Source organism: Nicotiana sylvestris, chromosome 2 (assembly GCF_000393655.2).
Source record: "Nicotiana sylvestris chromosome 2, ASM39365v2, whole genome shotgun sequence".
NCBI lineage: Eukaryota > Viridiplantae > Streptophyta > Magnoliopsida > Solanales > Solanaceae > Nicotiana > Nicotiana sylvestris.
Genome location: NC_091058.1, coordinates 194,951,072 through 194,975,513, shown reverse-complemented (window position 1 = coordinate 194,975,513; position 24,442 = coordinate 194,951,072). Strand labels below are relative to the sequence as shown.

The 24,442-nt window shown below is 38.7% G+C and overlaps 1 protein-coding gene across 1 annotated transcript; it reads right to left on the bottom strand.

The window, feature by feature from the left end:
- Window positions 1-15,528: 15,528 nt before the first annotated feature.
- On the bottom strand, window positions 15,529-16,800 carry LOC138886126 (uncharacterized). The gene has a single exon (XM_070167160.1). The coding sequence runs from the start codon at window positions 16,798-16,800 to the stop codon at window positions 15,529-15,531; it is 1,272 nt and encodes a 423-aa protein (XP_070023261.1).
- Between the last annotated feature and the right edge of the window lie 7,642 nt (window positions 16,801-24,442).

Below are 24,442 nucleotides of genomic sequence, written 5' to 3'. Positions count from 1 at the left end.
AAAGAATATTTGACGAAAGGAGAATATCCAGAACTCGCAAATCCTACTCAGAAACGCACACTTCGGAGATTATGTAACAACTTCTTTCATAGCGGAGAAATCCAGTATAGGAGGACTCCTGATTTGGGGTTACTAAGGTGTGTCGATGCAAAGGAAGCATCCAGGATATTGGAGGAAATTCATGCAGCGACCTACGTTCCGCATATGAACGTCTTTGTCTTACCCAAGAAAATACTCCAAGCTAGTTATTTTTGGATGACTATGGAAACGAATTGCATCTAGTATGTCCAAAAATGCCATCGCTGCCAGATACATGCAAACATGATAAAGGTGCCTCCAAACGAGCTTACTGTAAAAAGCTCGCCATGGTCGTTTGCCGCTTGGGGAATGGATGTTATCGGACCTATCGAGCCTGCCGCATCAAACGGGCACAGGTTCATTCTAGTGGCAATTGATTATTTCACCAAATGGTAGCAGATTTGGTCCGCGACCGCATTGTTTGTCGGTTCGGAATTCCAGAGTTAATCATCACTGATAATGGTTCCAACCTTAACAACGACCTGATGAAAGCCATGTGTGAAACCTTCAAGATCAAGCACAAGAATTCTACAGCTTACAGACCTCAGATGAACGGAGCTGTATAAGCCGCCAATAAGAATATCAAGAAGATACTAAGGAAGATGATAGAAAAGCATAAGCAGTGGCATGAGAAGTTATCATTTGCCTCATTGGGATACTTCACCACAATCTGCACATCAACCGGGGAAACTCCATATATGTTGGTTTATGGTACAGAAGTAGTCATGCCTGCCGAGGTAGAAATTCCCTCCTTAAGAATCATACAGGAAGCCAAACTTGACGATGTAGAATTGGTAGAGAGTCGCTACGAGCAGCTAGCTCTTATAGACAGAAAGAGAATGAATGTGGTTTGCCACGGTCAGCTCTATCAGAATAGAATGTCCAGAGCCTTCAACAAAAGAGTCAAGCCGAGACAGTTTACACCGGGGCAGCTGGTGTTAAACAAGATTTTCCCACATCAAGAGGAGGCCAAAGGGAAGTTCTCTCCCAACTGGCAGGGTCCATACATGGTTCACCGGGTCCTCACCGGAGGAGCCCTCATACTTGCATAAATGGACGGTGAAGTTTGGCCGAAGCCGATTAATTCAGATGCAGTGAAGCGATACTATGTGTAACTTTTATGCTTTCCTCATATGATGTAATTTGAACTACGCCTGACCTAATTCCCGATGAAGAGGGGATATGTAGGCAGCCATATGGGTTTGGTCATAATTCAATAAAATTTTCATTTCCCCCCCCCTCGCTATTGGAAACTGGGGCAGAATTTTGAGGAGGACCCTCAAAATTCCGAAGTGATTTCAACAATTCGACACAAGCAACCGTAGGAAGCAGTAGCCCAGTAAACTGAGGCAGAATTTTGAGGAGGACCCTCAAAATTTCGGAGCGAGAGAAGTTGCAGTATCTTGGACCACGTCGCAGTTGTCAATTCATCTAAAGAAAACTATTCTTAATTATGTATTTATTGTCACATTTCTTTACTAAATCATGCATGTCTGTTACCAAAGTTGCTTTGTTTAGCAATGCTACCCCAATGATATGCCCAATATCATCGCAACGGAGCCAAGCAGGTCAAGCAGAGCCAGCGGGAATACGAACTAACCTCCCCTCTTTACAAAACTCATGATTTTTCTTTGAATGCAGGCATTTGAGTTGCGAAGTCATCAAATATACTATACACTCATGAGACTCACATTGCTCAAAAATACAACTCTCAGAACCGTTTCACTTACTCACAGCTGCTATCTACATGCAGTGCTCCCAACAGACATGGTATCCCTAGCAGTCGCAATGCCTCGATCCACTATCAGCTAAGAAAATTCTATCATCATTTTGCCCTTTTTACTCCTTGCATAAGGCTACCTTTCTGCCTTCTGAGGTTAACCTTTACCTCTATCTGCATTTCTCTCCTTGCATAAGGCTACCTTTCTACCTTCCGAGACTAAGCCTTGTCTCCATCTGCATTTCTCTGCATTGCATAAGGCTACCTTTTTGCCTTCTGAGACTAAACATTGTCTCCATCCTGCTTTACTCTGCATTGCATAAGGCTACCTTTCTGCCTTCCGAGACTAAGCATTGTCTCCATCTGCATTTCTATGCATTGCATAAGGCTACCTTTCTGCCTTCTGAGACTAAGAACTATCTGCATCTTGCATTTCTCTGCATTGCATAAGGCTACCTTTCTGCCTTCCGAGGTTAAGCTCTACCTCCATCTGTGTTTCTCTGCATTGCATAAGGCTACCTTTCTGCCTTCCAAGACTAAGCATTGGCTCCATCTGCATTTCATGCATCGCATAAGGCTACCTTTCTGCCTTCCGAGACTAAGCATTGTCTCCATCGGCATTTCCTGCATTGCATAAGGCTATTTTTCTGCCTTCCGAGACTAAGCTCTGTCTCCATCTGCATTCCTGCATTACATAAGGCTACCTTTCTACCTTCCGAGACTAAGCTCTATCTCCATATGCATTCCTGCATTGCATAAGGCTACCTTTCTGCCTTCCGAGGTTAAGCTCAACCTCCGTCTGCATTTCCCTACATTGCATAAGGCTACCTTTCTGCCTTCCGAGACTATGCTTTGTCTCTATCTGCATTTCTTTGCATTGCATAAGGCTACCTTTCTGCCTTCCGAGACTAAGCTCTGTCCTCATCCTGCATGGATGAAATATCGCCATTTATCACTCTTGCATGGCGGAAATATCGCCACCTTTTATTTACGTCTTACATCGGCTGAAATACTGCCACCTTTTATTTACGTCTTGCATCGGCTGAAAGATCGCCACCTTCTACATTTCATGGGCTGAAATATCGCCAAATTGTCCAAAAGCGTCATTGTTTGGAGGCACCATTTGCATAGCCCGATAACGCCATGCCATGGCCTGAGGACCCCATTTTTTCTCTTGAATATCATTATTCAAAGACATCATAGTTCGGAGGCATCATTCTCATAGCCCGAGAACACCATTTTATAACCTACAAATCCTTTATCATACGCTTCATGGCCCAGAACATCATAGTCTGAGGACGTCATCCTAACCATCCGAAGACAGCATTCATGGTCCAATGAGAACTTGCATCACGTTTAAATTTATGCACAATATATGCTCATTTGCAGGTAAACCGGCTAGCAACGGCCGTCTCAGCAGGGCGATCACGTTCCAGTTCCCGCAGCTTATCAGACTCCAACCATCCTTCTCAACCCGAACATCGCATTCGCTTTTCGAAATCTCCATCGGTATATTCTGCCAATGGATCCTGAACTACATATGGCCTGGTTATTGTAAGACCGGGGACATGTAGGCAGCTCAGGAACCAGAGCTCGGTCAAAATTCTTCAAATCGTTTCATTCAGTCAAAATTGGCCATCATATCTTTACCCGGCAACTCTTTCATCCTTCCCGGGTAAAGAGGGGTAGCTGTTGATACCCAATTTTTTTCCTTTTTATTTTATATACAAAATAATTTCAAAATAACATATATATGCATACATAAGAATACCCATGTGTTTTAGTATTTTTTTCCCAATCTTTTGAAGAGTTTTTAAATCAATTTACTATCCATTTTAGTAGTACAAAATCTGTAATTATTCCCAAAATCATCAATTTTGGTGAGTAATTTATTTTATTCCCATATTTATACCAAAATATAATTAAGATGATTTTTGCATATTTTTATAAATTTATTTAGTATTTTTTAAAACTAAATTGCATATAATTGCAATTATAGCGTATTTTAAGATTAATAGCATTTTATAATTGTAAAATTTGTTCCAGTATTTTTTAATTGATATTTATATATTAGTTTTTGGCTCAGTACTTTTAATTCACTTTTAAAATCATTATTACAATTTTTATAAATAAAAAGGAAAAACTGGCTATTTAACATTTAGCCCCATTTCATTTCAATTACAGCCTATTTTACATTTCAATTTTAACCCTTAATTGACCCAATCCTAACCCCAACTGAACTGGCCCAATTTCGATTTTTACCCAACTCATAACCCAATTCAAATGACCCTACCCGGTTTCCACCTACCCTCTTAAATCTAGGCCGTTGACCATTCAGATCAACGACCATTATTTACCCTTCCATAATTAAACCTAAACGACTACCCTAATCTCCCTCATTCTCACCTGACCCGCTGCCTTGAAACCCTTCGTCTCTCTAAAAACTCTCAAGCTCTCTGAAACCCTAGCCATCTCCCACCTTATTTTACCATGTTTCCCCAGAATCCATTGCTTTTCAGGCCATGGATGGCCTATACTCACTCCCCTACACCACTCAACCTTGGATGTTTGATTTTTTAAGGCCCGACTTTGATGACTCTCTTCAGATCCTTCTCAAATCTATAGATCTATGGCTTCTCCGGCCATTATTCCGGCGTGTTCAAGCAATATGAGTCTTTTCGACTCAGGATCTGACTTTCCTCAAGACCTTTCTCATTTCTAGGCTTTTCTTTGAAACCCTAAGCTCTACGAGGTTCTTTACTTGCTTATTTTCTTAGATCTGGAATATGTCTGTGGTCTACTGAACTTTTTTCCCAAATTCTCTTTTCAAAATAATTTAATTTCGATTTAGGGTTTCTAAAAGGTTTCTTCAAAATATCTTTCTGATTCTTTCTGTTCTTTCTTTATGTGTGTTCATCTATGTTATGCTCGTATGAGTTCTTTTACTACGCATGTACTATCTTTCTACTTTCTTTTCTCCTGTACTCGCATGTTAATCCGTGTTATGTTTACCTTACCCTTCTACTATATGTGTTTACTGTGAGTTCTTTGATGTTGTTTGCTTTACTGGACTATGTTTATGTTCTTACTAAGCATGATTCATCTATTTTTACCTAAGAACTTGTTTAAGTTCTGAGTTTTTTCTCAAAACCTGTTCTCCATGCTCTTGACTGTGTATCACGTCTGTTTGTTTCTCATAAGTCTTTGGAAAAGACTCCTGAGCCTTTATCGAGTGGCTTGCCTTCTCATCTCTATTGTCTGACTCAATTCGAAACCCTATGATTTGGGGATTTCGTGGCAATTTTGATCTTTTGTGTGCGAGTTAGGGTTCCACTTTGGGACCCTGGACTCTCAGACTCATTGTGAGCCTGCAAACTAGACTTGTATCCCTTTGCTTATGATTCTGAACTTTTCTATGTTAGACTCTATTCTAAGTAACATGATAGTTCCTTCTTGATTCACATATTTGTGTGCTTTATATATGAGAAATTCTTCTTTCAATAAGGTTTTGCCAACTATTGATTGATTCCAAATTCTTTTTAATATGGTTTGATTGATTGTTACTGATTTTCTCTAATTGAACCTTCTGTACCTTTTCCTGACTTGGTTCATTCGAACAAAGCCTACAATTTCGATTTTACTGGTTGTTTGATTGATTCTCTTTCCTTATTTTTTCACAAACTGTGTACTATTGAACTTTTCCCTTAAATAACTTCTATGTATTTACCCTTTTTGTGCTACTTTGAAAAGTTTTTAATCAAAATTCTTTCCTTAATTGTCTTCTACCCGTTTGAAATCAGAATCCCTTAACTAAAAGGAGATTTTGTGTGATTGATTGCAGACCTATTTTCTTACCTTTTCATACTTGCCTTCTACAATATAAAAGGGGCACGACCCTTATGCACTTAGACACCTTGAACCTTCAGTTCAATACTTCGAATTCAATACTTTACACACACACCTCTCAATTACAATACTCTTTCAATACTCTACTCTCTTCTGAGATCTTTTGTACTGTTTTCTTGCAATTTGGTTTACAAGACTTTAGCTTTCACTTATTTGTTTCCCTGAAACTGGTATGTCTTAATTTTGATTTCACCACCATCCCTATGTGTTTACTTTACAATTTCTACACTCCTATCTACTTTGATGTTCATGTTCTGTACCGAATATGCTACTCTCTCTTTGCATCTGTTGTACATATTTATTGTGAATTCCCCATTATCCCTACTCCCTTCTATGTGTTTGAGTTAAGGTTCAGGCCTGATAATATCCAAATTGCTACTCATGTCTAGACCTAATCCTTAATGGATCCTAACTCCCAATAAATGTGGCTAACAGGCTAGTCAGGGGTGTGCCAACACTCCTAATTGCTGGGAATGACCACCAGCCTGATATGGCTCTCCCTGCTTCCCCCTTGTGCACTTACACTTACTCTTAGATTCTAAGTTCTGCCCCTCTCTTATGAGCCTTGCTTTGGGACCTTGAGTTCCCTCTGAACTTGGACATCTGAGGGCTAGCATTTCCACACTGCACTATGCTCTTAATTCTGCAATGTGTTTGGGGTGTAAGCATTGCCCGGAGCCCTTTGAGACTTTTGGGAACTTTGATCTCATATTGTTAGACATTGAGTCTGAATTAGGGTCCTTGGTTGTAGCTTAATTTCTAATGTAATTTTACTTTTCTTAATTCATTTTGATCTGTAATATGTTGTAATAACTTTTGGGGTTCTAGTGAAAAGGGGAGGGTCATTTATGTATGACAGCATGCTCATAGGCGTTACTATTCACAAGCTCTGCACTTACGCATATCATGTAGAAATTCTGCCTATAAGTTTTCTGCACTCATGCATGTCATATAGAAATCCTGCCCATAAGTTTCTGCACTTCTGCATATTATATAGAAATCATGTCTGTAGGTTTTTCTGCACCTCTGCATATATAGAGATCATGTATATAGGTTTTCTGCACTTTGTCATATCATATAGAAATCCTGCCTATAAGTTTCTACACTTCTGCATATAGAAATCATGACTGTAGGTATTCAGCACTTCTGCATTTTTCATCTATCATTAGGCAAACAGTTATAGGTTAAGTAATAATAAATTTCATTCCAGATACCATGTCTATAGGACTCCTGCACTTTTATAATCGTTTTAAAACCAACAACGCCTAGAAATCATGCCTATAGGAGTAACCAGTTGAATCTGATTCGTTTATTTCATCTACAAGTCTAAAATCAGTAGTAATGTCGTTTAACATCTGCAGAACTTATGTGTTTTCTACAATCAGTAAGCCTTCTTTAAAATCGGAGTAAGCATTGTTAGATATCATGCCTATAGGTTTCACCGAGGAAAACCATTAGGTAATTAATTAACTGCATCTGTCTTTGATAAATTACAACCAGGGAGAGGCTAATTCGGACTCCTCATCTGAGATATATGTGATGAATCAGCCTATCCTACGCTTTAATTTATTAAAGACCTAACCAGTACTTGTAAGTCATGCTAAATAACTTACTGCTTTGAATGAGGAGGCCTGCTTGAGCCTTAATTGCTATTTGTTCACCCTTTAACTGTTGTTTGTTTTGCTTGTCGCCTAGATTTTTATCATTTTGAAACTCTGAAAAATCCCCAACTCCCTCCCCTTTAGGATTAGTGATCTCAATGCCTCTGGGACTAATAGGATTGGGACCGGTAATAGCATGCATAAGTAACGATACTATTCTGCGCTTTAATTCCTTGACGGGGTGGGAAGGGTAGATATGGATATGATGACCGGTGCGTTAATACCACGTGCAACCCTTCTTCTGAGGAGAGATTGTCGGGTATTGCATTGATGTGATCCATATTAATCATAAACCTAGGCCCCCTCACCCTCTTACTTACTTTCGGCTATTTCTTTTAGAATTGTTTAAATCTTTTTGCCCTTTTTACCTTTCCTTAAGTTTCAACTTATTTGCAATGTTGTATGTGAATACCTCCTTTTTGAGCCCTTAATTACTTACTTGATTATGTGAAGTCACAATTGTAACATGGCCGGGAACCACACTTGTGGATCTTGAGGGGTGCCTAACACCTTCCCTCGAGATAATTTCTAGCCCTTACCCAAACTCTGGTTCTTCAAACTCAAACCGTTCTTATTGTCCTAATGCACTTAATCATTAGGTGGCGACTCTTCAAGGTCCAAAACCCAATTCCCAAAAGGGAACGAGTTGTTCTCACAAATGTCACAAGCCCGATTTCGCGAGAAAAAGGGGGCGCGACAACGACATCAAATTTGTACTACACCCAAATCATATAGAACTCTACCCATATCAACCTCACCAATCCTCACATGGATGGTAAAGTTGCCTGGATCCTTAAGCTTTTGTTGAAGGTTACGTTGGATCCTAGAAGTGTGCTCCTCAGTGAGTGCGATGGTCTCCAACTCGGTTAACCTTATTTTATTTTCCACTATGTCAATGATATTATTTAGCATATTTTTGCAAATCACGGAGTATGTCCACCAAAGAAATGTTCAAATGTATCTGCTTTAACATATCTAGGAATTTGTGAAATGTGTGGTCATCATTCTTCTTTTTCATCCTTTGAGGAAAATGATGTGGTACCCTTTCTGCTACATACTCAGATTCGGCTATATTTTTCTCAGTCACCTCCACGGGTTTTGTCACTTTTTCCTCTTTGATCCCAGATGAATCCTTCTTCTTTTTAGGCACTTCTACCAACTCTCTCTCATTTTTCAAAGTAATTGCATTGACTTGAGAATTCTTCTCTATACTGTTTGGGAGAGCTCCCACAGGTCTAGTGGTTTAACTATTTACCATATTCCTGAATTGCCTTCTAGATTTTCAAACCTTTTATGCAACTGTTGATTATCATCCATTATCTTCTAGTTATTAAGAAAGAGCTTTTTTATCGTATGTGTTGTAGGAGTTTCAGTGGATGATTGTAATAACCTTGAGTCCTATTGTTGCTTTGGTTACAACCTATGAGAATTTAGTATGGTTCCTCCAATTCGGATTGTATGTGTTGCCTGACTGAGTGTTCTAATTGATCGGGCTTTTACTTTATTGCCCCACAAAATAGATGGATTCGGGGTTTGTAGTACATTGTTCACCTGTGTGGGCTTCCCCACAAAACTCATAATAAATTGTCACTTATTGCACATGCTATAATGGTTGCACTTGTTATTAAGGGAGCTTTCTAGCCTGATTGGCTATATTAGCTCTTAACTATATGAGGGCATCTTTTTCAATCATACCACCTGTCTTAGGCCTGATTGCTCTACTTGGATCTCCTTCTCCTTGCTAGTTCTGATCATTTGTAGTAAAGTTGTTCAGCAAGGCTTGGATTTCATCATATGGTTTCTATATACACATACCTCAGCAAGCGGAGTCTACGTACATCTTGGAGGCTTCATCTAAACCTTCCACAAAAGTGCGACCCAAAACTTCATCTGTTTGACCGTAGTGTGGGCAGTCTGTGAGTAGCTTCTTCAATCGCTCCCAAGCTTTTCGACGAGTTTCGCTTTCCTTTTGTTGGAATCCACAAATGTGGCTCCTTAGAGATTTTGTCTTTCGGCAAAGGAATAATTCATTCAAAAAATTTTGTTCTAGATTATCCCAGGTTCTGATTGAATTTGCAGGCTCCTTTTGTAACCATTTCTTTGCTTTCCTAAATAGTGAAAAGGGAAATATTGTCAGTCTGGCGTATTCCGAAGAGAAATTTGAAAATTTGTAGGTATATGTGATCTCCAAAATATTCTGAATATGCTTTTGTGGATCCTCATATGACAACTACACATATTGACCTTAGGATTGTAGGAGTTGCAACATGTATTATTTTAGCTCAAAATGGCCGGTGATGGTCGGCTTGATGATGGCTCGTGTCATATTTCCAGCGCTATGCAATGTAGCTGCGATCCCTGGTAGTTCTTTATTGTCTATCATCCTTACATATTGTGAAAGTTCCACAATTGCTTGTTGATTTTTGGTTTCCTTAACCTGTGTTGCCACTCTTGTTGTGCTTTAGCTTTTTTTTTCTTTTTTCAATCCGCTAGGCAAACGCCTAGGGCTATTTTATTTATAACCATATAAAATACGAAATACAATGTCATGATATCCTATGAACGGAAAGAAAGAAATAAAGTTTGAACTTAACAAGTATCCTATTATCAAAATTGAGTTTTGCCCTCAACATTGACGTCACATTAATGCTATTAAGCTATTCAGCATCCAAGACTGTGCATGTGAAAGGCACAACGCAACGTTCCTTCTTTAAAGCATTCTGTACTTTGATTCCATATCGAGTTCCCTCCATTCTCCATAGTAGACTCACATGCTCTCCTCGAGGTACGTTTATCAACTTCTCTTGGCGTGCAAATCCATTGGCAACTGTCGTTCCTCCATGTTCGATCACGTTTCAGCTGCCATTATCCGTTCGTCCATGCTGGTTGCACTGCACGACATCTGCTCGTTGCCCACATCTGCTGTAGCACAACATCGAAGATGCCTAGTTCAAGACTGCTTTGAAGCAAGTGAGCTACAACATGTGTTGTCTTCCATGCCTTCCATATTAATATTATTATAAATCAGAAAAAGCCACAAAGCACATTTCGAAGTAGCTGCCATCTTTTCGTGCTTAACACTTCCAGCTGCTGTGTTTCCTTTCCTTTGCGCGTGCATTACTTCTGTTAGTATCGATAGCATTATGCACCTATTCCCATTCTTGTTGTTGTTGTTGCTGCTGTAATTTCCACTCCCAAAATCTCAAAATCAGCACAATATTTGAAGATCGAAAGTTATCCCCTTGCTGCGTTAATTTTGTTGCGTTAATTTTGCTGCGATCAGTTTTCCCGTTTCTGGTTTCCTGTTTCCCCTTGCTGCATTCAATTTTCTTCATTGACATGAAGACAGCTTTATGGAAGCATGTGAGCTCCACCTACAGCATCATCATAAAGAAATATAAAGAAATATATCCTATGTTGCCTTCATCCTAGAGTATTGCATGTTTTTATGTATCCTAGATAACTTTCCATGTGCATTCCACTTTTCCATTTGATTCCTTTGCTCACCAGCATGAGTTTTCTGCCATGCCTTCAACATTAAACCTTGTGTGCACATTAAAATATTATTTAAACCGAAAGAGGATTGAAGCATGCGTTAATAACACATTTGCCTTTGTTGCCTGCTTTTCTCGAAAGACATATTTGTTGCACATGCTAGTTCTGTTTCCAATGCCATTTGCTTATTGTTTTGCTCGAAATGAGGAGTAATCAATTTTATATTCCCAGATTCTGTTTGTAACTGAACCATGCGTGTGATATTCAAAACTTTTGCATCATGCTAGTTGTATATCCAATGAACTAAAAACACGCTTTCACCCTATGTTGGTTGGGTTGTATGTCGAAAGTTGCATCATAGAGTGCCATAACCATCGTACTGGCACCTGCATTAGAGAAAAGAAAGTTAGAAAAACCAACCCTTATATCCTCCTCCCTTAGGATTTGAAAATATTGGTCGATTAAGTTATGCCTCCTACTCTTCCTTATCTCTTTGCTTCCTATCTCCTGTTCACCCTCACCCTTAGATTTGGACATTGCAGCTTATCTTCATTAACCTACCTCCTTCCCTGTGCATCTAGATGCCAGAATTGTTGGCAATCTATTTCTCCATTATCTAACGCATAATTAGCCAAGTGATCTACCAGCTTGTTGGCCTCCCTATGAATATGAGTAACTGTGTAATTGCCCCCATTCATTAGTTGTATCATTTCCTCTACCTCCTCAGATATGATCCATGGTGGTTTTCAGATCCCATCAATTATCTTTTTAATAACATTGAGTCAGTTTGAAGCCATACATGAGAGTATTGTTGAAATCTGCAGAACCTTAGTGCTTCTACCATGGCCTTCGCTTCAGCTACTGTGTTTGTTGTCTCCTCAATCTCTTTCCCTACTTACTTGACTATGTCACCTTTTTCATTTCTTATACAAAAACCTATTGAGCTCCTGCCTGGATTTCCCCTTGATGCACCATCCGTATTAACTTTTAGCCATCCTGCACTTGGAAATTCCCACATGACTTTTGTAACCTTAAGTTTAGGAGTGAAATTTTCCATCATAGCTAATAGATCTTGCCATTTGTGAGGTACCATATCCATCCCAGGCTTTCTCACTTTCACCAGTGCCTGTAGATTTGATGAAACTTGATAAATCACCCTGCTAGTTGTCACCGCCTCCCCATACTTCATACTATTTCTTCTTTTCCAAAGTTCCCATACTACGCATGAGGGGAGTGCTTGCATTAATGGTTTTAACCTTAAGCATACATTTGCAGTCCAACATTTTGTGATTGCTTGGTGTAGTGTAAGTCCCTCCACATCTATTCCTGTCCTCGATAGAAAATACTTCCAAGTTGTCTTTGCAGTTTCTGATCTAAAAAATAAGTGCTGAAGAGATTCTTCGTCAGGCTGTATGCAATACCAACATTTTGAGGGCATGCAGTAACCTACCCTTTTCAAGAAATCATCTAAAGGTAACTTTGCTTTCCACACTTTCCACATGAAAAATGCTATTTTAAAAGGCAGTCCCTTTACCCAAATCTTTCTATAAGCTATTCTTGGTTCATCTCTTCTTCTCGTATACTCCCATGCTGACTTAACACTGAAATATCCTCTTGTTTCCAGCATCCAAAAAGGTCTGTCAAGAACCTGCATGGTTGAAGGTGGTTTGATTTTCTCCAGAATGTGTACTGCTAAGTCTTCAGGAAGTATTTCAAATAGCCTGTCCACATCCCACTCACCATCTAAGGTAACATCATGTACATTATGTATATTTTCATCAATGCCAAAGTCCTGAGGAACTAAAAAATATAGTTCCCCAAGACCTGTCCAGTTTTCATACCAGAATAGTGAGGATCCCATTTTTGTTTGCCAAAGGATTTGATGTTCAATCAGATCTCTACATTCCAACATTTTTCTTCAGATGTGAGACCCCCTTTTCCACGGAACAATAACAGAGTTTAATTTTTTACAGTATTTCTGACATACGAAAGAGCTCCATAGGCTTGGTTTTGTTCTGAAATTCCACCACAACTTGCTGAATAATGACTTTGCTACATCATGTAGTGACCTGAAACCTATTCCTCCTTCCTCAACTGGCATGCATAAAGTATTCCATGAAGCCCAATGCCTACTAGTTCCTCCTACAATGCTGCTCCAGAAAAACTGAGCAAACAATTTGTGCAACCTATTTATCACATACTTTGGAGGGTTTACAGCTGATAGTAGATGCATAGGCATGCTTTGCAATACATGGGATATGAGAACTGCCCTACCCCCTACTGATAATAACTTGCCCTGCCATGATTGCAGTTTGTCCATTACCTTTGTAATTAGGGGCTGATAGAATTCCAGCTTTCTTCTTGCATAAAATATCGGGCAACCTACATATATGATAGGGAAATCATTCCTATGAATGCCTGTGATCCTTTCCACCTTGCTGACCACTTCTATGTCTGTTAAATGATGCAGGTAGACAACTGATTTGTTCTTGTTAACAAGCTGCCCGGATGCATCTTCATATGCCTTCAGCACTTGCACAATCAATATCAGAGATGTTTCATCTGAGTATGAGAAAATAATCATGTCATTTGCATACGCCAAATGATTGATCTTTGGACTCCACTTTGGCATCCCAAATCCACAAAAATACAGGTTAGTATGTAGTGCATTGAGACCCCTAGATAATGCTTCTGCTGCCAATATAAACAAAGTTGGAGATACAAGATCACCTTGTTTTATTCCCCTTGAGGACTTAAAGAAACCATGAGCTTGACCATTTATTAGAATAGAATACCAGTTGTTTGAAACTAAACCAAAAACAATCCCTATCAACCTTTTTGTGAATCCCATCTTTCTCAATACTTTGGTTAGGAATAGCCAAGATATTCTATCATAAGCTTTGGTCATATCTAGCTTCAGGATGACATTAGGTCCAGCCTTAGTTCTAAGCCTAATGTCAGTAACTATCTCCTGAGTTAGAAGGATGTTTTCTACTAAATTCCTTCCCTTAACAAAACCCACCTGTTCCTCAGATATCAGACTTGGGAGAAATTTTACTAGCCTTTCATGTACCACCCTTGATATAACCTTGTTAGAAAATTTACTGAGGCTTGTTGGTTTTAAATCCGAAAAGGTGGTAACTTCTTTTTTCTTTGGTATCAGAACTAGGTTTGTGTGTGTTACACACTTTGGTAGCTCATGACCATTGAAAAGAGCCCTCACCATGTCGTACAGGTCATCCCCTATTAAGTCCCAACAAGAATGATAAAATTTTCCTATCATACCATCTGGCCCTCATGCACTATCACCATTAAGTCCAAGTACTGCCATTTGAACCTCCTCTTTTGTTGGTTGCTTAATCAAATCTGCATTCTGATCAGTGTTAATCAGATTAGGAACATGCTCTACGATATCAAATGATGAAGGATTAGATGCTTCTGTGAACTGTTCCTCGTAAAATTTGATAGCCTCTTCTGCAATTTCTTGTTCTTCTTCAATCCAGGTTCCTCCACTGTTTTGAATTCTTGTAAGCTGAAGTCTCTTCCTCCTACCTCTCACTTGTGCATGGAAGAACTTTGTGTTCCTATCCCCTTCCTTGAACCAAGTCATGCCTGCATTTTGTTGCCAATATTTCTCCTCTAGTGCAAGACATTTAATCAATTCTGCCTAAACCTTTTGGAGTCTTTCCTTGTTCATCCCTGTAGGATTTGCTTCAAATTCTGCTTCATGAACCATTACTACCTCCTCCATACTTGCTATCTTTTGGAAAATATCTCCAAATATAGCCTTACTCCACAATGAAAGGGCTTTCTTTAATTTTTTTAATTTGTGATTAAAAAGAATATAAGGATTTGCACTGAAATCAGCAGACCAGTTCTCTTTCACCACATCTTTAAAAGTCGCATGTTCCACCCAAAAATTCAAGAACTTAAAAGGTTTTTTTTATAGGTGGAGTCTTAATATCACACTTCAAATCCATCGGACTATGATCAGAACCAGTCTTTGACAAATGCTGCACCTCTATTCCTGGAAATGTTTGTTGGAACTCAACATTTGCCAAACATCTATCTAGTCTTTTGAATATACAGTCTTCCTCTGCTCTTCCATTCCACCATGTAAATATGCTGCCTTTAAATCCAAGGTCGAAAAGATTGCAAGTGTTAATGCAGTGTCGAAAATCATCAATTTCATTCAATGACATAGGTAACCCACCAAACTTCTCTTCTTCTTCTCATATTACATTGAAATCACCTCCTACAAGCCATGGTGCTTCCATATCCCTTGCCATTGCATATAATGAATCCCATCATTCTATCCTCTCAATTGCATCACATTTTGCGTATATCAATGTTAGGACAAACTCCACATGCGATTCAGTATGAAACAATCTTAGTGTTAATTGTTGCACCATATTGTACATAATAGTTACCTCAAATACCTCATCTATAAAAGCCCATATCTTATTGGAAACATTTGAAATTGCCTGTGCAAGTCCTATCTTGTTTCTGTACCTTTCCAGTTTTTTTGCTTGTTGCTTTGGCTCCATTAATCCTACAAAATCATAGTGCTTTTGCCTATGCATTTTTGTCAACCTTTCAAAGGCCTGCTGTGTGTTGACTGACCTTATATTCCAAATGAGAGCATTCATCACTGATTGTTGGATTTAGTTATCGTTCTCCTTGTGTGCACCCCATCTTTTGGTGCTGCAAAATTATCTTTTTGTTGCTTCTTCTTTCCTTTTGCTGCTGATTTTGCCTTTTCCACTTGCGTAGGTGATAAGCACCTTTCCTTGCAGCATTCATAAGGTGTTGGGTAGTTGATTCTTGATCCATGTCGTATCCTGATTTACTAGGTTCTTCTCCTTCATCATTGTCTTCCTTCCCTCCTGATGTAGCTCCAAATGAATTCTTTTTAGGGACCAATGCTTTCTCTTCGCCTCTATTAAACAGCTGCAACTGGTTTTTCTCCAATGTAACAGTACTATTTACTATTTCTGTTTTTTGTTTTGGTTGTTTCTCCTTCTCTGTTGTGTTGTGTCCTTGTGGGTCTTCTTGTGATTTCTGAAGTTGATCATCTTCTATTCCTCCAAGATCATTTACCTCTGGGCCTCTTCCTTCATAGTTACTAATTTCTGCGACTTCTGCTGTCTGCAAATTATTGATGTGCTCAACATTTTCTGATCCTTCCTTTATTAAATAATTACCAGTTGTATTGGTGTCATTGGCATGGATCTCTCCATTTACACTTTGCTCATCTTCTTCTTTGTCATTCTCATTTGGTTCCTCATCAGCTTGTGCTCCTAGTGGTACTTCGTTCTCCTCTGAATCGTATTCCCTTTGTGCCTCCCATAGCCTGCCTCGACATTCTTGCACTCTTTCTTTAAATGTAGACGATTTTGACCCTTCTGCTTGAGACTTCGGATTTTTATTAACTACCTTGTTCACTAATGTAACTTGTGATGGGATTTCCTTGCATGGTTTATTGATCTTAACTATTCCTTCTCCTGTTTTATCCTTGAAGCTTCTTTCTACCCATTGTGCGGTATCGTTTTTTTCTTTTGATGCCTCCTTTCCATTAACTAGACCATTAGTCGAACTAATCCCCGATGAGTTAAGATGAAAAGCTTGTGCTGCTGGATTTAACTTTCCCTCATTATTGACCATATTTTTTGGTTTTTGGTTTGTAGATGCTTGGTTATGAAGTGCTGAACTGTTTGTTGCTACATTAGCTGCCACCATTGCCAATTGATTAACAAGTTGTTCCTCTTCATCCATCCCTTGTAATATTGCAAATTTGTTAGCTACTTGAACATGATCGTTATCTTCATTGTATACTGCCACCAAATCCTTACCACTGTTGCTATATGCTTCTACTTGTCTCTCTACAGTGCTTGTACCCTCCTTGTTCTTACTGTTTTCCAACTGCTTAGCTGGTGCCATCTCCAATCCATTATTAGTGAGACTAGTATTTGGATTTACTACATTTCTAACTTTGTTGCCTTCACTTCCTTCCATTGCTCTTTTGCTGTAACATTCACATTACCCACGACCTTTCCACTAGATAATATCATTATAGAGTGTGAGTTCCCTTTGTCCTGTTTCTTACCTGTATCTGCTTGGTTATCATTCTCCTTCTCCACATATAGTTCAGGGTGTATCCTCCAGCATTCAAATTGATCATGCCCTTGCAGTTTACAATGTCTGCAATATTTAGGCAGCATGTCATATTGAATTCTCACCCATTCAGTTCTTGTTGTTCCTTTAGCTTCATTGACTATGTCCATCCTCACTTTTTAGGCAGATCTGCAAGTAAGTCAACTAGTACCTTTACCCTAGCACAACTAGGTCTAGTTTTATTAATTGTTGCCATGTCTAGATGCATAGGTTTACCTACTGCTAAAGCTAGAGAAAATAGACATTCCTTCACAAAAAAGGTTGGCAATAGACCTAGGAATGAAATCCAAGCCATTGCCTTGGGTGTTTCTTCATCTGCTCTAAACTTTGAGTCGTAAATCAATGGCCTAAGCTGATATTGATAGCCATCCATATCCTTTATGTAATGAGTTTTTGATGAGAAATGTAGATAGTCCTGCCTTAACGTCATTCTAATTAAAATGTGCCTATCCCTTAGAAATCCAATGTTACACTCACCTTTAATTCCGCATTGAATTGGTATTAACTTACGCAGTTGTTGAATTTCTGGGCTTCCATAAGAACATTTACCAACTATTGCATATTGTAATCCTTCGATGATATCCATCCTTTCTACTTCTACTTCTATGAACTGAATAACATGTTCTCCATTCAATATTGTAGGTGGACGAATAGGAATTGTCTCAACTTCCTATTGCTCCTGTATTGCAGCATTTAAAGTGCAAGGTTTCAGTAGTTTGGAGTAATCCATCAGCTGTTTGTTGGTATTTGTGTTCCCTGATGTTTGTGCCATGTTTGGAGGAGGTTGTTTACGCAACGCAGCCTCCAAATGTGGCTGGCCACCTGCCTGTGTGTCCATTACAGTTGAAATTGTTTAGCAGATTACTTACATGACACAGGTGCAACAGCTTTGCAAGAAAACAATGCTACTATAATTCTAATTAGCTTCAAGTTATTTACTGCTTATGGCTGTGAATCCAATTTCACAGTCCAAATTGTAAAAGAGAAGAGAACAGAAAATTGTAATTTGAATTAGCTTCAAGTTATTTACTGCTTATGCTACAGTAAATTCGATTTAAAATGAAGCTTAGAATTCAAACCAATCTTAGAAGAGAAAAGAACACTTTCACGTTATCAAAACAAGCTGTTGTGCTGAAAAGTAGCGTTGGAATTAGCTGAATCGCTGAAATTGAATGAAGAACACTGTCTGCTACAGTAACTCGTGAAAATGAAATTAAGATCTACAAAAATTGACTATATATCTGAAGTTGAAACCAATTGGGTATTATTCGTAAGGAGATTATGTATCTTGTGACACCAAGTTTGGTTAATTCCACCACAGGCTGCCGGAGTTATGACCGGAAAATAATGACGAAATTACTATTCCTTTTCTTCCTAGAGAGAAGATTTTCTGCATATAGAACTTTTTTGTAGTTTTATAAAAATATCTCGTGCTTTAGCTTCTTTTGCTTCTTTTGTTACTTTTTTTATTTAAGTAGAAGAGTGTCTCATGTTCATTCTCAAAGGGTTCAAGTTTATATTTACCCTCATTCTTCTTCCCTGACATTTACTTCACAAGTACCTGAGACAGATCAGGTAAATCAAACAAGACAAAACTTGAACAGGAAACTTATAAAATTAACTCAGTTAAACAATCAATTGTTATGTCCCTAACAACGGTGCCAAAAATTTGTACACGCAATTATACGTGGCCGTCAAGTAATAAAGTGACTTGAAAGTCCATTGTCGAACCCATAGAGACTCGGAATAATTATTAACTAAGCTAACTAAAATTAATTAACTATTCAAGATAATTAAAAGTGGTGGTTTTTTCTACTAAGACAACTATTGCGAAATTTAAATAAGTAAACAACTAAATTAATAAGAAGCAAGCTATTATGGTTGAATTTTAATCAAATGAGATGGAAATTTGGGGTTTGTGGTCAGATTATTAATTCTATTGAGTTCGTAATTACACCTGTTAATATAAATTATCTATGATTGATAGTTGACTGAATCGTTTGTAGAAATAGCATGTTCCCACCTTACTATTCGTATATCCGCAATATATCAATCATATATATCTATGGTATTGAATCTATCATGAATGTATACAGTACGACATTCAACTAAGCAATATTGTTAGGAATATTTCTATCCTAACTTTAAAAAATGTTACGCCCCGCAGTATTACATCGATGTTATGCTCTGCAGTAATATACTACGTTGATGTTACCCTTTACATTAGTATATTACGATGATATTACATCCTACAGTATTACATTACGGTGATGTTACGCTTTGCAGTATTAAGTTATGACAGTGTTGCACTTAGCAGAATTACATTACGGTGATGTTGTGCTATGCAGTATTAAATTACGACGATATTGCACCCTGTATTATTGTACGTTGGATTTGTTGTAAGGTAATTGACATCAGTCGAAGTAAAAGATTATTTGGAGATTATAAGGATTATGCTATTTCACAAGTGATAAATAAATTCGCAAAGTTGAAAGGGGAAGCAAGTCAAAGAAAATGAATTTTTCGTCCAAGTTTGGTATATTGGGGTAAAATACGGTCCGAGCTAAAATACCCGGTATTTATGGACTAGTGACATTCAAGGTACTACATGCCCATGCTAGAAAAGTGTATAAGGTATGTGAAAAGTGAGTAATATTTTAAGTAAGTGGTAATAATTCTCAATTTTTGGGTAATTGGTTAATTATCGGGTAACGGGACATTATTCGATTAACTAATATGTGGATAAAAACATAATAATTATCCCTCCAACCCACATGGAAACTAGCCACATTATCAAGAAATGACTAAGTCATTCCTTGATTAGGTGTCAAATGGATAACAAGTTCCTTCCATTCTTTCCAAGACTTTATCCAAGTCTTTCCAATCCATTCAATTTTAAAAGACTTTACATTTAAAGTCTTAGGAACAGAATTTTGATTTCAAAAAAATCAAACTCCAAAATCACTCTCATTTTAAAGGCATTGCAACAGACCTTTGTTTCTAAAATTCAAACTCCAAATCACATTCATCTTAAAGGCTTGCAACAAAACTTTGCCTTCTGAATGAATTTAGTTCAAATGTCAAAGGTAGCAAAATTTTGTTCATAAGATTTAAAGAAGCAGAAGCTTCATTTTGTGCAAATAATTCAAGGAACAAATATGTTAAGGCTAAGCTCTTCCTTCATTTTGGCATGATCTCGTCACTATACAAGTTTGATAACGAGGCATAAAGAAAAAATCATATCTCGAAATTTATGTATATTTTGCTAGTCTCGCAAATTGCGTATATTTTCCTAGTTTTGTAAGTTATAATATTCTCCTTATTGGGACTTCATATTCAGTTGAGTATTTCCTTCTTCCAGTCAAGAGAGTAGAGAATTTACATACATACAGTATTAAAAGTATTTTCATTACCATCGTGTTATAATCGATGGGCAGGCCCCTATTGGGCAACCTCTGATCAGATGTTAAGTTATATACCGAGCCTACTATGGCCGAGCGCCTATGAGCGAGCCCAGTTGTTCGAGATACAGAGCCTAGTATGGTTGAGTGCCTATGAGTGAGCCTACTACGGCAGAACAATTATATGTATACCGAGCCTTATAGGACCGAACAACTATTTTACTTACTATATTGAGAGAGTTGAGTCAGTATCAGCAGGTAAGTATATCTTCAGATTACCTTTGACTTCCAGCTACTTGCAGTTATTATATTATCAATTCAGTTTTAGTTTTCAGTATATTGTCTTACATACTCAGTACATTATTTCGTACTAACGTCCTTTTTCTGGGGGCGCTACATTTCATGCGTGCAGGTCAGACAAACATATGGTTAGGCCTCCTCAATAAGTGTTGCCCGAGTTCAGCTTGGTCGGTAAGCTCCATGCCTTTCAGAGTTTTTGGGTCTAGAGCCTTATGTACATCTTGTATATATATGTATATATGTTTTGAGTAGGTCGAGGAGCTGTTCCGATCATAGTATATCCATCAGTAGAGGCTTGTAGACATATCCTGTCAGTTAGTACAATATGTTTGGCTTGTAGGCCTTGTATGTATATTTGGTTGGTTTGTCAGCTGCAATAGCTATGACGGCCTTGTCGGCCCAGTTATATATTGACATTTAGTCAACATTCATAGTTATCTTGCAATGTGGCCCATGGCCAAAGTATGACATCATATGTTCAGAGTCCCTTAGTTGCAAGTTGGTACGCAAGGATAGGTGAGGCAGTGGGTGCCAGTCTTGCCCCCCAGGTTCGGGGCATGACAAAAGTGGTATCAGAGCAGTTCTGTAATAGGGAGTCTACAAGCTGTGTCTAGTAGAGTCTTGTTTATCGGTGTGTCAAAGTAACGGCCCGACCGGTCGTTTCGAGCTTTTGCACTTTGATCTCCAGTTCTCGGGCATGAGTTGCCATGTATGATGTATTCTGACTGATGTAAATCATTGTTTTTGGTTTTCACGGAAATCGGTGTGAATTTGAAAGAACAGTCTCAGTTGAAAGCTTTGAATTTGAAAGGTTTGACTAAGAGTTGACTTATTTGTATATGAGCTCGGATCGGATCTTTTATGATTTGGTTAGCTTTGTTGGGTGATTTCTGACTTATGAGTGTGATCGGAATTGGTTTTGGAGGTCCGGAGTAGAAATAGGCTTGAATTGGCGAAATTAGTATTTTGGCGATTTCTGGTTGATAGGTGAGATTTTAATCCGAGGGTCGGAATGGAATTCCGAGAGTTGTTGTAGCTTCGTTATGTCATTTTTGATGTGTGTCCGAAATTTCAGGTCATTCAGACGTGGTTTGGTTGGGTTTTTTATCGAAAGCATATTTTATATATTTTTAGAAAACTTAGGCTTGAATTCGATGTGAATTGATGGATTTGATGTTGTTTGAAGTGTTTTGATGATTGGAACAAGTTTGAATAAGGTATTGGGTCATGTTCGTGTTTTTGTTTGAGGCCCCAGGGGCCTCGGGGTGATTTCGGATGGTTGGCGGGGAAAGTGGAATTTGTGTTGCAGCTTTAGATTTGCTGCTTCTGGTATTTCCGCATCTACGGTTTATGGACCGCAAATGCGGGTGTATCATCGCAGAAGCGAAAATGGATCAGGCGAGCTGGACCGCAGAAGCGGCTAAAGGGATCGCATCTGCGGAAGTGCAGATGCGGAAGTGGTTCGCAGATACGGTTTAGGCCAGTTTAATGAACTCCGCATAAGCGGATGTGTTGACCGCATATGCGGTACCGCAAAAGCGGATTTTGGACCGCATATGCGATCATGTTTGGGCAGAATGTATATATGTCTTCCTTCGCGATTTTTGAAGGATTTAACCATTTTTGCACTCGGAATTGGGAGCTTTGGGCGAATTTGAAGAGAGGAATCAAAGAGACTTCGTTGAGGTAAGGATTTTGGACATAAAACACATTCATATAGTAGAATTTCATAAATTTAGGGTTGTAACTAATGGGTTTAAAGGGCTAAAAATGGAGGATTAGGGCTTGAGTTTAAGAGGCCTTTAATGGAGGATTTGAGGGGTCATTTGAACTCCGATTTTGATATTATTGATATGTATAAACTCGTGGAAGGATAAGGAAACCATTGATGTAAAAATTTCTGAGTTTCGAGAAGTGGGCCTGGGGCTCAGGTTTTTGGTAATTTCGGGATTTGTGCCCGTTATTGATTGTTTTCACTTGGGCTTTGTTCCCTTAGCATATTGTGATCCATTCGTTCTGATTTTGGATAGATTTGACGTGCGTGGAGGCCGATTTGAGGGGCAAAGGCGTCACGAGCTAGAGATTTCGCTGGTTCGAGGTGAATAATGATTGTAAATGATATCCTGAGGGTTTGAAACCCCGGATTCGCACATCGTGGTGCTATATTGAGGTGAGACACGAGCTTGATGATGAGCGTGGGGTCGTTTACTATAGGGGATTGTGACTTGTCCGTCTCGATTGACGCTTTTACCGCGTATTTGATTGAAACTTATTTGTTTTCATCATTATTTGGACTGATTGCCATAGTTGGGCTTCGAGCCACCTATTTGAACCCTTCGGGGATTTTTATCACTATTTCCTCACGGTTTTGACCAACTACTAGAACTCAGTCGTATTATTTTCCACTGTTGTACAACTCAGCCACTTTTACTTGGTTTTGAAACTAAAATGATATATTAAATGATGTTTTGAGGCTGAGACTACTGTTTTTACTAACGCTTGAGGGGCTTATGTGATTTCTGGACTGAGTATGGCAGAGGGCAGATGTGAGGATACTATGGGATCGGGTTGCGCGCCGCAGAAGTGTTATACTGATATTGATATGAGGCCGAGGGCCTAGATTTGATGTCACGAGATGGCTTGATATTGCGCTTGGCCGTAAGGGGACCCTCCTAGAGTCTGCACACCCCCAGTGAGCACCGTTGACGATATATATGGATCGGGCTGCACGCCACAGCGATATATGGATCGGGCTGCACGCCACAGCGGTGTTGGTACTATTCTACGTGTTTACTTTACTTCATCTGTCTGCCATTATCTGTTGTTTGTGCTACTTCATGTGATATCTGTTTGATCGCCTAGCATTTATCTGTTAATTGAGTGTTGTGCCCGAGGGGCGGATTTTCGTGCTTATATGCACTATTTGTTTGCATTCATTTGCGTAACAGATGAAAAAGTCATTTTTAAAAGAGGTTTAAACTGAGCTAAGATGTTTTTCCAAGGATTTCACAGTTTCACTGCTTTTATTCAAAGGGTTTTGGACTGCTCTATACAACATGTTGATGCATTTTTTGTGATTTCTTACTGCTCTGTTATTATTTACCTTTATTACTCACTGAGTTGGAGTACTCACTTTACTCCCTGCACCTCGTGTGCAGATGCAGGTATTTGTTCACCCGGTAGCGGGTTTTGAGCTGGTCGGGGGCTAAGTTATCAGAGTTTAGTAAAGTGACTGCTAGCGTTCGCAGCACCACATCTCTTCCTTTTGTTTATTAGTCCTATTTTATACGTTTCAGGCATGTCACACCTCCTTTTTACATACACCCCGAGAAGGTGGTATATAAGGAGTTTTTTCAATTAAAGGACAATCGAAACGGGATTTATTTATTAAAAGGTTCAGAGTTGTCACTTGGGATATTTATGGTGTCCTAAGTCACCGGTTCAAATCCCGATTTGAGGAAAAGATTGACTCTGTTTCACAATCGGATTCGAGGAAACGATTGACTTACATTCAAACCATGGTTGTGACAAAACACAATCCAACAGCCAGAAAATTGTTGCTAATAAAGTTAGAACATAGTCTTTAATTAATACACATTAAGAGACCTAAATAGCTTTAAATCAGCTACATTTAAACAAACTTAGATCCAAGCCTTAAAACAAAATGAAATGTACATAAGAAGCTAAACTAAAACATAAATGACAAC

Coding starts and splice junctions, on each gene's coding strand:
- LOC138886126 (XM_070167160.1), bottom strand. CDS start 16,800: ATGGCACCAGCTAAGCAGTTGGAAAACAGTAAGAACAAGGAGGGTACA.